The sequence below is a fragment of the Phanerochaete carnosa genome (assembly GCF_000300595.1).
Source record: "Phanerochaete carnosa HHB-10118-sp unplaced genomic scaffold PHACAscaffold_6, whole genome shotgun sequence".
Classification (NCBI taxonomy): Eukaryota; Fungi; Basidiomycota; class Agaricomycetes; order Polyporales; family Phanerochaetaceae; genus Phanerochaete; species Phanerochaete carnosa.
Window position 1 is genome coordinate 3,341,478 of NW_006767633.1, and position 17,445 is coordinate 3,358,922.

General features: G+C 53.2%; 3 protein-coding genes across 3 annotated transcripts; all 3 read right to left on the reverse strand.

The window, feature by feature from the left end:
• Positions 1 to 775: 775 nt before the first annotated feature.
• Positions 776 to 1,371, reverse strand: PHACADRAFT_259040 (uncharacterized protein). Its single transcript, XM_007397489.1, has one exon. It carries the CDS (start codon positions 1,299 to 1,301, stop codon positions 942 to 944), a length of 360 nt encoding a protein of 119 aa, XP_007397551.1. The 5' UTR covers positions 1,302 to 1,371; the 3' UTR covers positions 776 to 941.
• A 6,186-nt stretch (positions 1,372 to 7,557) lies between these two features.
• Positions 7,558 to 8,734, reverse strand: PHACADRAFT_197310 (uncharacterized protein; the record flags this gene model as incomplete). The annotated part of the gene is made up of 2 exons (XM_007397490.1): positions 7,558 to 7,940; positions 8,458 to 8,734. The coding sequence occupies 2 exons, from the start codon at positions 8,732 to 8,734 to the stop codon at positions 7,558 to 7,560; spliced, it is 660 nt and encodes a 219-aa protein (XP_007397552.1).
• A 1,816-nt stretch (positions 8,735 to 10,550) lies between these two features.
• On the reverse strand, positions 10,551 to 16,648 carry PHACADRAFT_259045 (uncharacterized protein). The gene is made up of 5 exons (XM_007397491.1): positions 16,440 to 16,648; positions 15,000 to 16,164; positions 14,789 to 14,946; positions 13,113 to 14,731; positions 10,551 to 13,059 (listed from the first exon to the last, which is right to left on the reverse strand). The coding sequence occupies exons 2-5, from the start codon at positions 15,694 to 15,696 to the stop codon at positions 10,728 to 10,730; spliced, it is 4,806 nt and encodes a 1,601-aa protein (XP_007397553.1). The 5' UTR covers positions 15,697 to 16,164; positions 16,440 to 16,648; the 3' UTR covers positions 10,551 to 10,727.
• Positions 16,649 to 17,445: the final 797 nt, after the last annotated feature.

Consider the following 17,445-nt stretch of genomic DNA (forward strand, 5'->3'; position numbering starts at 1 on the left):
CACACGAGGGTTGAGCTGTCGGGAAACCTTCATAGCTTCCCAACACCCCCATTCAACTACTGCTCGACACTCCAGTACCGGAATGCAGGAGTTCTACAGAGTTTCCAGCCTCGCCTCGCGATCTGAGTTTTGAAGGGTCAATGCAAAGGGGAACTCCGGAATGAACCAACAGCGGCGCGAGTCGTGCGACGGCCCAAAAGGTTACCTGGTGGAGCACTGATCTTCGCCGCTGAGTTTGACGCGTAATTTACCCTCTCTTTCACTGTAGGAGACCACGTAGAGACAAAATGACTTGAGCTGGATTCCGTCTGGAATGATAGAGAACTCTAAGGTCGAAAATATCTGCTAGGATATGTCAGAATTACGGAAGCTCTCGCCGAAGCTGAGCAGTAGGTACATCAAGGAGGATGACTTCCCGTGGCGTTTGTACGTCTTCAGGGCGCATGAGTGCGAGGGCGAGAACGGTGACAAAGATGTCCGCTCGTTCGACCGGGGAGAAATGGTAACGTCGGCTGTAGACGATGGATGCTGTTACTAGGTCCATGAGCAGCCGAGAAATACATGATACCCGGCTCTTCGGAGCGGGCTTTCTACGGTATCGTTCCTTGTCAAGACTACTTAGCTACACAGCCAGGGAGCCTCGGAGGGAAATTGCGCCAGAGGCAGGAGACAGGTTGAATAATATTTTTACAATAAGAGCCAGGAGTACTTTGAACTAGTCAGCCTCAGCTCAGTTGACATAACCGCGTCGACTAGTAATAGACATTCATCTACTCGGAACTCGCGGCGCCAGTGCTACTACACATTCCCATAGTCAACTTCTACGCATTCTGTAGTAAGCTCATGTACCCAATCGTCGTATCCAAAATGTTCGCAATAACGTCTATGCCCCTCGAATACATCAGAGGCGTATTCTGGCAGAGAAGCCTCAACTGTAAAATTTAGCATGACCTTGCCTCAGACGCAACCTGTAGCTCAACCTTCCCTGCTACTACGGAAGACCAGCCAGATATGAGAGACTCATACTGGATCCTGTCGGCGGTCACTGGGAGGGTTAAACGCAGCTCACTCAAGGTAAGCCCACGTTTCGTGCGATACGCCAATGGCTCCTGAAGCTGGGCAACCCAGTCTCCCAGAGATATGCCATCAGAGACCGGTACGTCATCGAACGGTTCGAGGCGAAGAATATTCAGCTCCGGGACCAGAGGCTCGTCCTCGCCGTCTCGCAAAGCGTCCCCCAAGGTGCGTGTCGCCTGCAGGACAGAAGTTCCCCGGATCAGAAGCTCCTGCAAGGCGGGCATGGCGCGGAGCACGGCGCTCCAGGGAGACGTGCCGCTACTCTGGTGCTCCGAGGTTGTCCATATGAGCAACCGGGTGACCTTTGTGACGGGGAGTCCGCTCAGAAAAGAGAGCATGTCTTCCAATGTGTCATTTATAGTGTAAATATTGAGCACCGAACGTTCTCCGGGAGGCCCGTTGGCAGCATCGGCCACTGCCCATAGCACCAGTCGAACGCTACGCCCGCGTTCTTCAACCAGAACAGATCGCACCTCTGGAAGATGGCCCAAAATGCCGTCTCGTCGCCCATATTTGGCTCTCAGCGCGGTCGCCATTGTCAGGATATCATATGAGGACGAGTGTATGCGACGTTGCAGTCTGACGGAGGTATTTGCAGGGAAGGCGATATGATGTAATAAGTACACAGAGAGTGCCATATCTGTTGGATCGTCGACAGAGACGGTACGAAGGCGTGGTAAAGGGATTATCTGCGTTGACATCCATTGGTCTTCGAAAACATGGTTCAAGGTGCCATTCGGCGGCCAATGCAAAGCGTTGCGGAGAGAGAGGCTCTCGACGAGAGGACAATTAGAGAGGTAGGTGACCAACTGCTGGGGGGTGAGAGGAAAATCGAGATCGTATAGGACCAACGTGGTCAGGGACGAACGAAGCAGGCCGCGACATATGCCAACGTGACCGCCAACACAAGAGAAGCTCTGAATGGCAGGGAAGTCCATTGTCGGAAATATGCACGGAGATGGGACGAAGTCTCGATAGCTCAGACCGTAGAAATTGAGAAGTAGATGTTGCAAAGGCGTTTCGCGCGGAGTCTGTACATCTTCATGCCGCATGAGCGCGAGGAGGGGAGTAGTGATGGCGATATCCGCACGTAAGACCCGAGAGAAATGCGGCAAAACGGTTTTAAAAGCATGAATGCCATTATTGTTATTGGGTCCACGAGCCGTTGGGGCGGACATGATTTGCACCGGCAGCTGTCCAGCTCTTCGAAGTAGATCTTCCACGACGTCGCTCCTGGTGAGTACGATACGGTTACAAAGCCGAGGAGATTTCTGGGCTAGGTCTCTCCATAGGCGACAGACAGATCTGACGACATTCCAAGAGTAAGGGAGAGGAAAGCGTGAGGTATATACCGCCCAGGTACCGACGCCGTCTTGGTACGCGCCAACCTCTTGCACAATGAACCATTCGATAATTTCGGCCGAGAGTTCCGAGGGCAGCTGATCCATTGTAGGGCGTGCCAATTGCTCTATTGACACAAGTAGTCGTATCTTCAGGATCCCTTCCTACTTGAGTCACAGCACATACCGTCATTCGAGCCAGTCAGAGCTGGTAGCGTGAGATTTGAGCTTTCAGAGACTGTAGCGCACTAAGCCATATGGTATATAGCCCCTAGATGGTCATAATTTCGTCAGTTTATCATGTGTTTGCCCACAAGCCCATGGCTTACTGGAGTATCCGAGTTTGAACAGTGAGGGAGGATGTCAAGATCGATGACAAATGCGTAGCAACTGACCCAGCGGTCCGGGCGTCTACATGTGCTCAGACAAAGGATACCTCTCATACCGTTGACAGAAGAGACCGCTGGAGAACCAGGATTGTGATGCAGCCTGGTCTGATACAGATCTCACAGAGGCCCCTCCCACTAATTCTCTTATATTATCTATTATTTAAATTGATATAATAAAATCTGTACAACCTCAGATGTGTCGGGTGACGATTGTCATGTGGATTACAACACAGGCGTCTAATAATTGATTGCATCGTATCATGCACAGGTGGTAAGCGCAGTATTTTTCTTGAGAAAACTCAGGCAAAAGCGGCTAAACAAGGCCCAGTTGTTCCTCAATTCTACGCCAATGCAAACTGAGGAGAAACTGGTGCAAAGCCAGCCAAAATGGTCTAAAACACAGTAAAACTGGCGGAAAACTGAGTTTTGCCTTCGGTTTTTTTCAGGTGAAAACCGGGAAAAGTTGGGGCCTTGTTCAATCAGTTTTTGGCCAATTTTACGCCAGAAAAAAGCGCGCTCATCACCCAGTGTTGTGCTCATATTGTACAGCTTAACCAAATGATGATTCGAGTGAAGAATCCCGAGGTATTGTTCAAGTTCTACTGCGACATGAGTACTTCGGTACGTTACAAAATAGTGAGATTCTCGCTGCTTTTGCTTGAAGGTCCTTGGAATGGAGTTCATCGACGGTAAGACCTTGGCCCACCGGCCTTCACTTACCACTGGAGCCGCTCACGTTTTCCGGTAGGGCCACATTTTACAGACTTCAAGCCCCACTTCGTCGGCTACAGTGAGGGTAGCGAAGACCTCAGCAGTGAGGGAAAGCATCAACGTCGTCGCGATCGCGAGGACATCCTCGAGCTTATCCAATTCATGGCACCGAAAGCGATCCAAGCGTCCAGGGCTACGCATCCGGTAATGCTGACCCCGGCCGTGGTTTTGGTCATATTGTGATCTCTGTCCATAGCGTTGAGGAATGTTGCGCTCGCCTCGAGTGGCTCAGCGTCCCCTTCAAGAAGCGTCTTACTGATGATCACATAAAGCACCTTGCCTTCTGCTTGGACCGCGATGGGGATCATGGGTGAGCCGCATCCGGACGCCTAATGTGAAGATCGAGTGCTGAAACATGCTCGCAGCTACTGGCCTGAGATTGTCCTTCAGGGGGGCTTTCTCAGCGCTCCGAGTCGAAGCTCGCGAGCTTGGATTTTAGTGCATGCAACATGTACAAGAGCGTCCTTCGTACATAGTAGTAGGAAGCGGGTAGTACGCTGCCGACCTCGTGTGTGCGACCGTTTCGTTTGCTGTGCTTAAATGATCGCATACAGCCTGCCATTTTGAGCAGAAGCTATACAGGGTGCGTTTCGGTGAGATGCCGTTCAAGACAGCTGTTTTGCTTGCACGCCCTTCAAAACATGGCTCGCGCACATGCCCAGATACCTACTATGTAATCGTCTCCGGGCACGTACTGCCTATGTCCCGTGCCACTGCGCACCTGACCACAATTGCTTGAAAAGAAATAATGTGCAGGACGGGAAGCACATTCATATTCCTGTGACCGTACACCTTCAGTACTTCAGTACTATGCGCCACAGCATTAGCGTCTATCAGATGAAAGATTTCGATCTTCGTGCGCGGGCACTGTAGGCTGAAGTTTCTATCGTCCGCGCCGGACTTAGGCATCGCCGCGACGCCGTAAGGGTATAGTATGGACTCATCCGGCGCAGTTATGGACGGAGGCTGGGAGTCCCCGCCGGCTCTGAGCTGGGAACATCTGGCTAAAGCCCACCACCGAGAAGTCCCCGGCTGATTCGTTACCTGGGGTCAGGTCGGCTCCGAGGGGCGATTCAGGCGAATTTCCAGCAGGAGTGCAGTCTGAGGATTTCGATATTGGCTCGAACTGGGCTCTGAATACATCCGCCAGCATCGGGGGCGTGCTCTCGGCGGGATGTTTTACCCTGCAGAGTGACAGAGGCGCTGGCAGGGAAACCGATGTGATGTAGAAAACACAAGGGGAGTTCAATGCCGCGTTGCCCACGGAGATATCATGACGGTGTGGGAGACTTCAAGTCTGGCCTACAGCTCGAACAAGCCCGGCCAGTAGAAGGCCCACTCTTTGGTCCGGCGGGCTGTTTCAGGGGACTTGTCGACGGAAAGACGCTCGAGAAGAGGGCATTCTAACAGAAAGACTGTAAATTCTAGGGGAACGAGCCCGACATCCAGATTATACAAAGCTAGCATTGTCGGATGCGAGCAGAGCAAGCTGCAACATATGCCAACATGCCCGCAGACTCAGGTAAGGCTTCAAGTTCTGATGACAGGGAGATCTAAGGTCGGAGATATCTGCTTGGATTGGTCAGAGCTACGGAAGCTTTCGCCGAAGTTAAGCAGCAGATACTTCAAGATTCTCATCGTGCCGCAAATCTTCACGGCGTATGAGCATAAGCACTAGATTGGCGACGGAAATGCTCGTGCGCTCGACGGGGAAGGACTACGATAACGTCAGCTGAAAAGGAGAATCCTGTTACCGGGCTCATGAGCCGTCGGGGGCGGATGTGATGTGAAGTGGGTGTCTACCAGCTCTTTAAAGCATATCTTCAACGACGTTGCTCTTGTCAATGATTTGGCTACAAAGCCAAGGAGGACTGACAGTTAAGTCCTGCTACCTGCGGCAAACAAGCTTGATGACATTTTAGAAGCAGGGTAGAGGATCTAGTGTACCGCACCGCCGGATTTGGACTCCTCTCCGCTTATGTTGTAGCGACCACGTAACTTTATTTGAGCCCCTAGCCCAGTTGGCACCACTGAAAGCCGTAAAACATCCGTTTGTATATCATGATCATATTACACCTGCACAGACTCTGCGTTAGTTAGTTTAGCGTAATTGAGTCCACGATTCTGTGGCTAACGGGAGGATGTCCGGTTAGATGATAAAGCGAACAAATCGGATCTACGGCCTTAAGCGCCTAACATGGAGCCGGACTCCGAATACCTCGCATCATCTTAATTCCTCCACACCGTTCCTTGCTCGAAGTTGACCAGCGATGTCGGACTCTGAAGATCTGAGGTCTTCTGTAATACATACACTTCATGCCACAAATTTGTCAGTAAATAAAAAGCGCCTAGCTTTGTGGCGCGGTGATTATCGAGCGCTGGAAGCTTTGCAGTCATTCTTCAAGCTTCCATCTCGAGAGATCCAACTCAAGTTTATGCATCTTTGGAGCTCTCCCTCGGGAAAGATGGACACTAGCCTAACATCAGTGCCAGACTTCACCGATATGCAGCACTTACCTTCCACGTTGTCAGATGTCTTCGCGAGACGAACTTCCGTGTATATCAAAGCAAGCTCTCACAAGGTTTCGGCGAATCGACTGATGTCATCTGCAAGATGGTCCTCAACGGGGATTCTAACCGGCTCGAAGACGAAGCTGAGTTCTGCTCCAACAAGCTGAAGATCTTGCAGAGCTCAACGGTGCCGATATTACATGGTCTCTTCACACGGACCTACGTTACTTCATCTGGCCGGAGCCCATGCACCGCTATCTAGAGCAGCCTGTGCTGTGATATCTGACACAGTGGTATCGGCCATGCACGTGTCATGGAAGACCACGACGACCGACAAGACTTCGAGAAGGCAATAAATGAGTCGATACTAGTATTTCGGAAAATACTGCTCAATCTTGACAAGAACTACAACGATATCAACCCCCGCTGACATTCGAAAGAATATTTGCGCTCATTGAAGTCTCAATACCTATCGGGAATGTTGAGTGCTGAACGTTGAACGCTGAAGCCTGAGGTCGATGACTGGTCGCGGCATAATTATTACACTGTCTTTGGGTGTCTAAGTAGCGAGCTACTGTGAGTAAGTAAAACAGACTATACCGTGCGCTTACCTGTATTACTAGACAAGAGGCTGCTTCGCTACACTCCGTGACTGCTGTCCTCGTGGATGTGGTTCTGCGGGCGTGAAATTTAAGCTCAAAATTTTCGATTTTACTCGCTGCGAAGAACGGCGCGCATAGGTCTGCAGCATGGAAAGCCACGCTGCGCGCGGCGTCAGCAAAGGAGAGCGGAAGCAAATATGGTATCCCATCAAGGAGAGTGGCGAAATAGGGGCATATATAAGATGAGGGATGGGAGAGGGGGGCTCATGAAGCAAGTAAAACAGCGATAAGAAAATCGTTTCTTATTTTGAGGGCATCTGCGTAATAGTATAGTAAGGCTTACCCATGTTGCTCGAAGATTGCGTTCGGTAAGTGCTGGGATTCGCGAGGAGGGTGCCTCATTGGAAAGGGTCCATGATGCCAGTAGGAGTTGTGACGGTGATACCGTTGAGGTTTCTGGGATCAGATGCCAATAACTCTATCCTGTATCTCGGTGGCAAGAAAGTGTTGAATCCTTGTATCAGTGTCGGGTTCATCTGGAATAGCGTAGACACACGGTGAATGACACCTGGGGTGTCAATCCTGCATTAGCGAGTAAGTACACGGAAGTATTTTGAACTTGAAGATGCATTCGCGAAGAAGGGAGCGTTGTTCATATGGGCCAATTCCACTTCACTCCATCCCAATACAGACCCACCCTGCCGGCGGCCCAACCACAGATAGAATCGAAGCGAAAAGAGCACTCACGCTTGACTCCTGAAGTCCTTCATGATATCCAAGAAGTAGCTGTACACATCCGGCTTGTCTTGAAATGCACCTTTACGGCATCCAGATATCCCAGCGCGTCAAATACATTCAAGGGCCTCGCTACGCCAGCGTCGGCGACCTGGTGACTGCAGGACACACAGGCTGCGTGCTCTCTGCCATGAGATTCGCAGCAGCTTGTGGCGTAAGTGACCGAAGGGTCTTGATCTTCGAGGGAGCTCTGGGGGTCAAAGGGAGGGACCCTGGCGGGTTTCTGTTGTTCGTCTCTCTATCATTGAGGAGATCGAGAGTCATCAGGTCCGGCTGAAGGAGCACCGACACGCTTGCAGGGTGGTGCAGCGGGTTTGGAGACGTTCGTGGAGAGGAAGGGCGTTTGAAACTTGTGGATGCACCGGAGCTGGAGGAAGCATTTACGTCGTTTGCCTGCACCAGCTTCGCACTGGGACCGAGTGGATTACCGCTAGAGGCTTGCAGGGTCGCCTCAGCTTTCGATTGTCAGACGCTGGGCGGTCGTTGGACCTCGAGGATTGTTATGTCCATGGTCGAGTGGGTACACAAAGCGGTCAGACAAGCTGCACATGAGAGCAGGAAGCTCCATTGATCTGGTCTCCATGTTGGAAATTCTATATCCCCTTCAGGTGATGCCACGGGTGCACTCATTCCTCGCGGCCACACTGCCTTGACGCCGCACAGTGTCCTACTCCACAGATAGGATCCAGGCTCTGCTTACTTGAATGTCTCACTGCATTACACTAGGGGAGAATGATCTGTAGCCGAGACTGTGTTTTATGTAAGAGCTAAATTCACGCAGTAGCTTGGAAAGCCATTGAATAACGTATTACTAGCTTAAGCAGAAATAGACCGTTTAGACCAAGATGATATGCTGCTATAGTTAGCCACTGCACATAACCCTAATGTCCGCAACTTTTGATACTTCAGAGGACCATTCAGAAACGAGCTGAGTAAGTCGGACTGCGCTCGCGCCTTCCGAGAAGTAGATACGCAGATTGTCTAGGACGAGGCCGCGTTCCGCACGGCGCGCTAGTGGTCGATGTAGCCGGATGGCGAATTCTGACGGAGAAATATCGTTGAGGACTGAGCTATCCAGCACCTCGAGGTGAAGTACTTTCAGCTGCGGTGACAATGTGTTTTCTTGACTATCCAGGGCGGCGCTCTCTAAGGCATCCATCACCTCCAAGGTAGAGACCCCCAGGACTCGAAGCTCGCGCAAAGCGGTCATAACGCCGAGTACGGCATCCTTCCACTCGTCCGTATACATAGCTGGGTGACCATCGAGAGCGGGAGCACGCTCAGTATAGAGAGCACGTCTGTTAATTCGGTATTGAGCGTGCGAATCTCGAGCACGGGTGAATCTTGAGACGATCTAGAAAGAAGAGCGCTGTCTCCTCCCCGAAATACCGCCCATATGCTCGGCCCATACACTTCGATCATTGCCGACCGTATCTTAAGAACTTGACATATTTGTCCCTTGTACTTGGCCCACCTGAGCACTGTCGGGGCACTGTGCGAAGATGAATGTACGAGATGATACAGTTTGGTGGATGTGCTTGCGGGGAAGGTAATATGGTACAGTAAATGGAGAGACAGAGAGGGATGAGCTCTGTCTTCGACCATCATGGTGCGAAGGTGTGGTAGGGACACCGTCTGCTCCGGTGCCCACGGGCCTTCGAGAACGCCCGAGGTGCCATCCGGCGGCCAGTGCAGCGCGTTGCGAAGAGAGAGATGTTCGATGAGATAGCAATCCAAGAGATGGACTATCAATTGCTGAGGATTGAGGGGGAAATTGAGATTGCACAGAGTCAGTGTTGTCAGAGACGAGCAGAGCAGGCCTCGACATATGCCAATGTGGCCGCCGAGACAGGTGAAACTTCGGATGGCTGCAAAGTCCATTGTTGGAAAAATGCGCAGAGAGTGGTCAAAGTTGTGATAATTTAAACCGCGGAAGTTAAGGAGGAGATGTTGTAGAAGTGTCGCATGTGGCTTTTGTACATCTGTGCGGCGCATAAGCTCGAGGTGGTGCTCCGTGACAATAATGTCCGCCCGTTGAACCTGAGCGAACTGTGCTAGAGTCCAGCGGAGAGCACAAACGTCATTATCGATGCTGGTTGCATGTCGTGATTTGGTGGACACAACGCTAAACGGGGTGCACGCACGGCACGGCGTGGTGGACATAATCTGCACCGGGAGCCGTCCAGCTCTTCGAAGTAGATCTTTCACGACGTCGGTTCTCGTGAGCACAATTTGGCAGCAGAGTTGGGGCATATCGAGGGCTATATCCCGCCATAGGCGGCAAACGAGTTTGATTATATTCCAGGAATAAGGGAGGGGAAAGTTCGAGATGGGGACTACTCGGATGCACGTGGCGTTGCGTAGTGTGCCTCCGCCTCTTGCTCAATGAAGCATTCAAGCACCCTAGCGAGAAGTTCCCGAGGTAGTTCGTTTATGTCTAGCGACGCTGAGAATCTTTCTAATACAATGCGGCCCGGGTCACCGAGACCACTCCGCTCGTGTCGTAGCAGCGACGTACCGACCGGCATCATGAAATCCGAGTCGAGGTTGTTCGACTACGCAGTGTATGATACCTATATAGCATACCCTAGTTAGCGAGTCGCAATCCTGATTATTACTGCAGTTTACCGGAGTTTTCGGGGATGGACGATGGAAGAGACTGTCGAGGCCGACGATAACGCATGCGATCAGAGGAATAGGCGTCTATAGTGCCGGACTCCGGATACCCGTTACCGACATGTCCACCGCGAGCCGTCAGCACACAATTATCCAAAAGATAGCGTTAATGCTTACCAGAGTCTCAAAATCTTAATGCCAGTAGGAGGTGTCAGATGCTGAGCGCTGAGCGCTGAGGTGCGATGCCTCGAGCGTAACAGGCCTGGTATTCAAAGCGTCTATGTAGCAGGACACCGGCCATCGCTCATCGTTGAATGTAGAACATCCAGCACCGGGATTCCACAGCGTATGTCGCATCTACCAGGAAAATACACGTGTATAAGAGGTGTATCAGATGTGCAATAATATATTCTGTCTGGTATGCAGTAAGTATTAGGTTCCTGGGCTCATGCAAATAATAACTTAATGTACACAACGACAACGAGGACACAATGCAATATGACGATACATGATAAAAATAATGCGACAACAAAACGCGACAATAGTGTGGACAGTGACAGGACGGAAATGAACGGAAGTGTCGATCGAGATAGATGAAATATGGCTACAACATTGAGTTCGGATACTCATGGGGATAAGGGAAGTAAGAAAGATAGAAGCTGCTGCAATGTCCGTACGTCAAAAGCCGCCCCGGAACGTCGTGCAGAGACGTCGCCGCCGTCGCTCTTGTTCAGGGCAATGATTTGCCTGAGCGTCAGCGACGCGAGCGCGTTTTCAATTCGGCAAGACAGCGAGTCGAGGAGTAACATCAGTTCTGCGTCCGACGCCTTGTCGATCGCGGGTAACAGCACCTCGGGGTTGCCGTACACGAACACGGGGTTCGGGTCCTGACGGACCTCGTCCGCTGTCTTCACCGTGCTGCTCTTGCGGACGGGCAAGGGTCGGAAGACGCGCGACGTCGTGAGCGCCTCAAGGCGGACGCAAAGTAGGGCAAGCTCCTTCATCTGCTGCACGCTGAATTGCACGCGCGAGCCTGACAGCGAGTCTGTGCGGAGACTCTCGAGGTCGTGGCGGCCCGCGAGCTCATGCGGGTATACAAGGGATATGCTTTCGGGTGCTTCAAGGCCTTTGAGCTTGACTTCGCCGACGGGTATAATCTTCAATCCGAGCCGTATAATCGCCTCGACAGCTTTGGGAGGCTGTAAGTGGGAATGCTCCGTTCGCGATTCTGACTCGAAGACGGATGCGTTGATCTCACGGATGACGTCGGCGCTGACGGCGATTTGCCCGCCCTGGGCGATACCACTGATACGAGAAGCGCGGTTGACGACCGGACCCAGATAGTCCATGCGATGGGTGGTCGGATCAGGATCAGGGATAGGGTTGCCACAGTGAATGCCCATTCGGACAGACAGTCCACGAGCAACCAGCTTTCCCTCCTTGTCGCGGATTTCCTTCCCGTCTTCACACTCGAGGATCTCCAGTGGCCATGGCAGCTGGGTCAACTGGATTTGCACGTTCAGACACCACCAGAGCGCAGCCATCGCGGTCGGGAACGAACACATGAACGCGTCCCCTTCGGTCTTGACCTCGTATCCGCCACAAAACCGCAGCTGCCGCCTGAGGAGGGTGTTGTGGTACGAAATTGCAGTTTGCATGCCGCCGTTGGCTTCCCACAGGTGTGTCGAATTCCGGATGTCCGTAAAGACGAGTGCGACATGGCCCTGCGGAGGCGGAATCGGCGGGATTGCGTCGTCTAGGCGCGACACATCTCTGTCGGTAATCTCGTCCTTGTTCTGACGCCGCAGGGGGCGAGGAACCTCAATGTCAAGTGAGATACACGAATCGAAGGTGTGTTGCCGTGACCGCGACGGACCCAGACCGAAGAGATCTGATACCGAAATGACCATAATCATCGTCGTGCCCTCCGCGCCGTAGCTGATTGCGAAATCGCGCAGCTTTTGTGCTGCGATCATGGGATTATCTCTCGACGAGCGAGCGATGTCAACTGCTGTCTGGTGCGAGACGAAATCCCACAGTCCGCGATTGCCAATGATAACAAACTCGTCCAGCTCCGAGAGCTCCCAAGTGATGACATCAGGACGGGCGTTGACGATCGGGAACAGGTAATAGAAGCCAAATGAGCGTGAGACGTCGATTTCGTCGTTGACAAAGCCCTTCGGAGAGACCCAGCCTTCCGCAGCGCGTATCCTGGCTGTCTCCTGTCTATCGAAAGGGTCGTGTTTGTGGGAGAGTAGTTCGGCGGTGCCCTGTCGGGAGATAACGGCAAGAGCATTGCCTGCATTGGCGACATAAAGGGTCCGGTTCACGAAGTATAGCACGATGCCCGACGCACCACTCCGCAAGCTGGAATAATCGACGCTGGGAGTGCTTGTGGCGTTGTCCGCGCTCACCGTTGACGGCCGGCGGGTGTCGCGTGCGAATAACCAATCATGTAGCCCCTTGTTAAGTTTCAGGAAGGACCGCCGCATGGCATCAGCAACTGTCTCCTCTCGCTCATCCAGTCTCTCAATCTCGCGCAACAGAGCAGCTGGGTAGTTGTCGTGCAGCCATTTCGACAGCCGGTTGTTGCTGCCGATGTGCGACGCGCGCCCAAACATGGCGAAGATCGCCTCGTTCTCCCTGCCTCGGAACTCGGGCTGTACTAGATCGAACATACTGAGGTTCTGACCAAGTGTATCCGCGATACCGTACGCCATGTTAGAGACTTCGGATAACGAAGTTCGCACTCGTCGATCTTCGTTATCGTCAGGGATATTTGGGGCGAATGTGGTAGTTACGTCCATCAGGCCAAGAATTTTGAGCTCCTTCAGCTCTGAAAAGTCGGCCAGCTTGCGATCGGACCCGTCTTTGAACGGCGCAGCTTTGTGATCCGGCCTAATCTCAAGACGCTTGTTACCAGACAAGTTCAGGTAACGCAAATTTGTGTTGAAATTCCTATCATATTCCCGTCAGTACCTGTTATCACATGCGCATATATACACACTCACCAGTTCCAGTCGAATTCCCAATTGTTGATGTTATACTTGAGGACGTTGCTCCCGACGTCAAGCACCTGGAGCTCCCTGATCTTGCCCAGCTCTTGCGGCAAGCTTTGCAACTTGTTCCCGTTGAGGTAGAGCACGCGCAGGTTTGACAGCGACGGCAGGTCCTCCGTCGGGAGCGCGGTCAACATGTTGCCGCTCAGGTACAGCTCTTCGAGGTGCTGCAGGTTCGTGAGGAACGCATTCGGGATCACCTGGATGTGGTTGAACGACAGATTCAGCACCCGCAGCTCGCGCAGCAGCGTTAACGGATGCAGGTGGTCCTCTGTCAAACGGTTCTCGCCAAGGTACAGACGCTTCAGTGACGCAACGAGTGGAGGTGCGCCCCGCCCAAGCGAACTCGCAGACGACGGTTTGCGCTCTCCGTAGCCGTTAAGCAGGGGTGTCCCGGGGGACAACGAGATGCTCGCCGATGACGAGGCCGTAACGTCAAAGATAATCGGGTTGTTGATGTCGCCGAGGAGGTTCGACGTAAGGTTGATCAACTCGAGCTTCGAGCACTCCCAAATCGTGGGAGGCAGCTTATCAAGGCTGTTGTTGTGCGCCTCGAGCGTCTCGAGGTTCTGTAACCGCGCGATCGTCTCGGGAAAGGTGAACAGCTGATTATTCGCGCAGCTGAGGTGCCGAAGCTGAGCGAGCTCGCCGATTGAGTCCGGCAGCGCGCGGATGGAATTATGGTCGACCTTGAGGGTGCGCAGCGATGTAAGCTGAGCGAGCGCAAGTCCATCTAGCGAGGACAGCTTTGCGTGCGAGATGTCCAGCATCACCATGGCGAAGGGCTGGGCCTCGAGGAGTCCGGGGAGGAGGGTAAGTTGCGTGATGTCGTTGTGCGATGCGTCGAGCGACTGCAACGACGGACCAAAGGAGAGGTCCAGCGCATGGACGGTGTTGTGGTCGGCCATGATGGTCTCAACCTTAGGAAGAAGACAAACAGTAGCGAGGTCTGAAATCATGTTCCGCCGACAGTCCAGGAAGCGCAGCTTCCTCAGGCCTTGCGCACCGCGAGGGAACCTTGATATCTGGTTTCCGACGGTAATCAGCTTCTCAAGATGCTCGAGGTTTCCGATTTCCTCAGGTAAGTCCGCGATCAGGTTGAAAGAAATGTCGAGGTCAATGAGGTTCGTCAGCCTGCAGACAACGTCAGGGAGCTCTTTGAACTTGTTGTTCGAGATGTTGAGCTCTCGCAGGGACTTCAGCCTCGGAAAGTACCAGGGTAGCTTCTCCATCCCGTTGTTCTGGAGCTTGAGCGATCGCAGCCCCGAGATGTAGTCCAAGCCGGCATCCTTGAGGTCGACAATGCGATTACATGAGAGGTCCAGCCGGTGCAGATTTTCACAGTGTCGAACGCTCTGCGGCACTTTCTTCATAGACATGTTCTGCAGTCGCAGAACGCGAAGGCTCGCACACAGTTGGATGAAATCCAGGGGAATTTCAAGCATAGGATTTCGAGATAGGTTTAGCGAGACGATGTTCTCGGCATGACTGTATAGGATGACGGGCACCGTCTTCAATGCTCTTGCGGCAAGATCTACGTGCTCAAAATCGTTGAAAATGAGGTCGTCGTCCTGGAAATTCACGGCATATAAGCACCCGTCGCGTCGGAACAAGGGCGATCAACCCACCGCAGGACCCAGTACGTTGCTCTTGTACACAAACTTCATGAGATACTGGATGTCTTCCCCCGCCAGCGCCCGAAAGTCGTCGACAGGGTCCCACCCTGCTTGTTCTAGTCGTCGTCGCACGATGTTCGCCGGTTTCTCCGTCATCGCCAGTAGTCGCTCTGTCCAAACCGTGAACACCCGCGGCAACGCATGAAGACAAAGTAGCACTCACCTCGCCCCCGTTCCTTCAGGTATAATCTATGCATCTCTCGGTTGGTATCAAGCAGCATTTTGTTGTTAAGGTATGGTACAAGCTCGGTCACGGTGGACTTGAGGGAAATTGTCGCAACATGGTACGTATTGTCCCTCCGATATATGCGCACCGGATATGGGTCGTCGTGGTCGTCGTTCGAACGCCGCGGCCTGCCTGAGACGCTGAGCGTGTATCGCTTCCTGCGATTCCGTCGCCCGACCGGGCTTCGTGGCCTGCTGACATCTTCGCCCTCAGAGCTCGTACCTTCTGCCACTTCCTCATCGATCCCAGTCTTCGGTTCGACAGCCCAGCTTTCAGGAGCCTTCCACAATGAGTCTTCGTGCCCTCGTATCGTCGGCACACTAGCACTAGCAGGGAACTGTGCTGGGTTTTTTGGCGAGATGTTACGGTGCTCCCAGCTGTGCAATCCTATCTTGCGCTTCACGCCGCCGGCTGGCGGCTGGAAGGGGTTCGGGTTGCTGAAGATCCCGTGCGGCGCACTGGGCAGAGACGATGTCGAGGCGTGGTGATAGTGATGTGAAGACGAGCCGTCGGAGGTGAACGCACTCGAGTACGCAGATGACTCTAGGCCACTACTCGGGGAGCTCGGCGCGTTCTCGTAGATTCCACCCCGCTGTAGCATATAGTATTTATCAAAGTCGACGATGCCTTCCATGTCGTTGATGTCCCGGTTGAGAGGGTATTCAATATCCTTAGAAGGAACAGGTGGCGGAACATCTGCGGTCTTCTTGCCCTTTCCGAGCAAAGGCACCGCGAGACGAGAAGTAGAGGAGTGGGCAGGCGGAGAAGCAGGTGGTGGCACGTAAGGAATATAATCAGGAGAGGGGGGCACTGGCGGAACAGGGTAATCGTTGGTACGAGAGAGGTCAAGCTTGGCAGGCCCCAGACGACTTTTCGATCTTGTCCTCCTAACTATATTGCTGAGAAACGATGCAGACGACTTCTTCTTCTTGAGATCCCTGTCTGATCGAGGATACTCGTTCAGGTGGGTTGTGGATTCGGCCAGAGTGCTGTTGAGACTCTGGTTGTCGGTGCCTGTGCGAATGCTCGAAGCGTTTGACGGCCGAGGACGAAGTGAAGGGAGGGACGACTTGAAATTCTTGTGTCTATTCGACGGAACAGGCTGGAATGACGCATGGTTAGCGATCTCCCACTGCCAGCCTTCAGAAAGCAAATGTGGGAGTGCATTTCATTCCCCTCAAGTTCAAGCAAGCAGACGCCGCTTTGCGCCCAAGAAGAATTACGTGACGCAGCGCATGTCTCCTAAAACTTCATACGGGTTAGTTAAAATCTCCGCCGAGAGCTGTGCACGTACCTCTGCGCTCCCATCACCCGAGCCATGCAAAGCGGCGTCCCGAACACTGCCCGCAAAAGGGGAACATGTAAGAAAGCACGTACCAGATCCTGCTCAGTCTCCGCCGGCAGGCCTACGACAAGCCATGGCGCGATTATGTCGGTGTCCGTCGAGAGCGGCGCATGCGGCTGCAGGTCTTGCGGGGGAAGGAAGTCATCGTCAAGCGAGATGGACGAGGTCGCCGACGCCATGGTTCGAGATGCTGAAGGAGCGTGTGCAGCCGGGAGCTTAGCGCGACATTCGCGAGTACGTTGGTGGTGGTGGCGGCAACGAGAGCAGCGACGGCGACGACGAGGTCAAGAGCAACCCGATGAATGACATCGAGCATTGCCCTTCGGCCTGCCGGCCGGTTAATTCCGGCATATAACCTTATATGGCGAGCTGCCGCCCACCAGAGCCGTGCGCGTCGGCGTCGGGCCTCGGGCCGATACGAGCGGGGGTGGGCTTAACGCATCAATCCCGCCCCTTGCCATTTCTGGTGCGGCGTCGCTCAGAAAATTTAGGTGACGCGCTTGTTTCTTCGCTACCACGCAACTGTCTCTGATGGCCCTCCCTTCGATGCTGCCCGTGTCGCTCCAGATCACACACCGAAGTCAAGCATGTGGTCAGGGATGCACCTGCAGTTTTTCCTTACGAGTCGGACTCACCGAGACATTGACCGGAGCGCGTTCTAGTTTCCTCCAGCTTTTCCCGACCGCCCGTGTGCTTACCCGGTCTTCAGGCGCAAGGTGCCCGGAAGCGAGAAAGGGCCTCAACCCACCGCTCCGTTAACCGCCTTGCCCTCCTGAGTGCACTCGCCAAGGCTACCGGCTTCAACTTCCCTCAAGCGAGAGAAGAGTGCAAGTAACTCTGTGACACCGCATCAACGGACAGGCACCGTTGCACAGCTGTGTCTTCGCAGTCCTGAGATCTTCGCAGCCCGAAGTGTCGCAAGAGACGGCCTCAGGCGTCTAATCTATGTGAGCTTTCGCTTCTCGTCATGCTATTCCCATTCATTTGTTCACAATGATGGCAGAGCAGTCCAGCCCGAAATGTACCGCCGTGAACGTC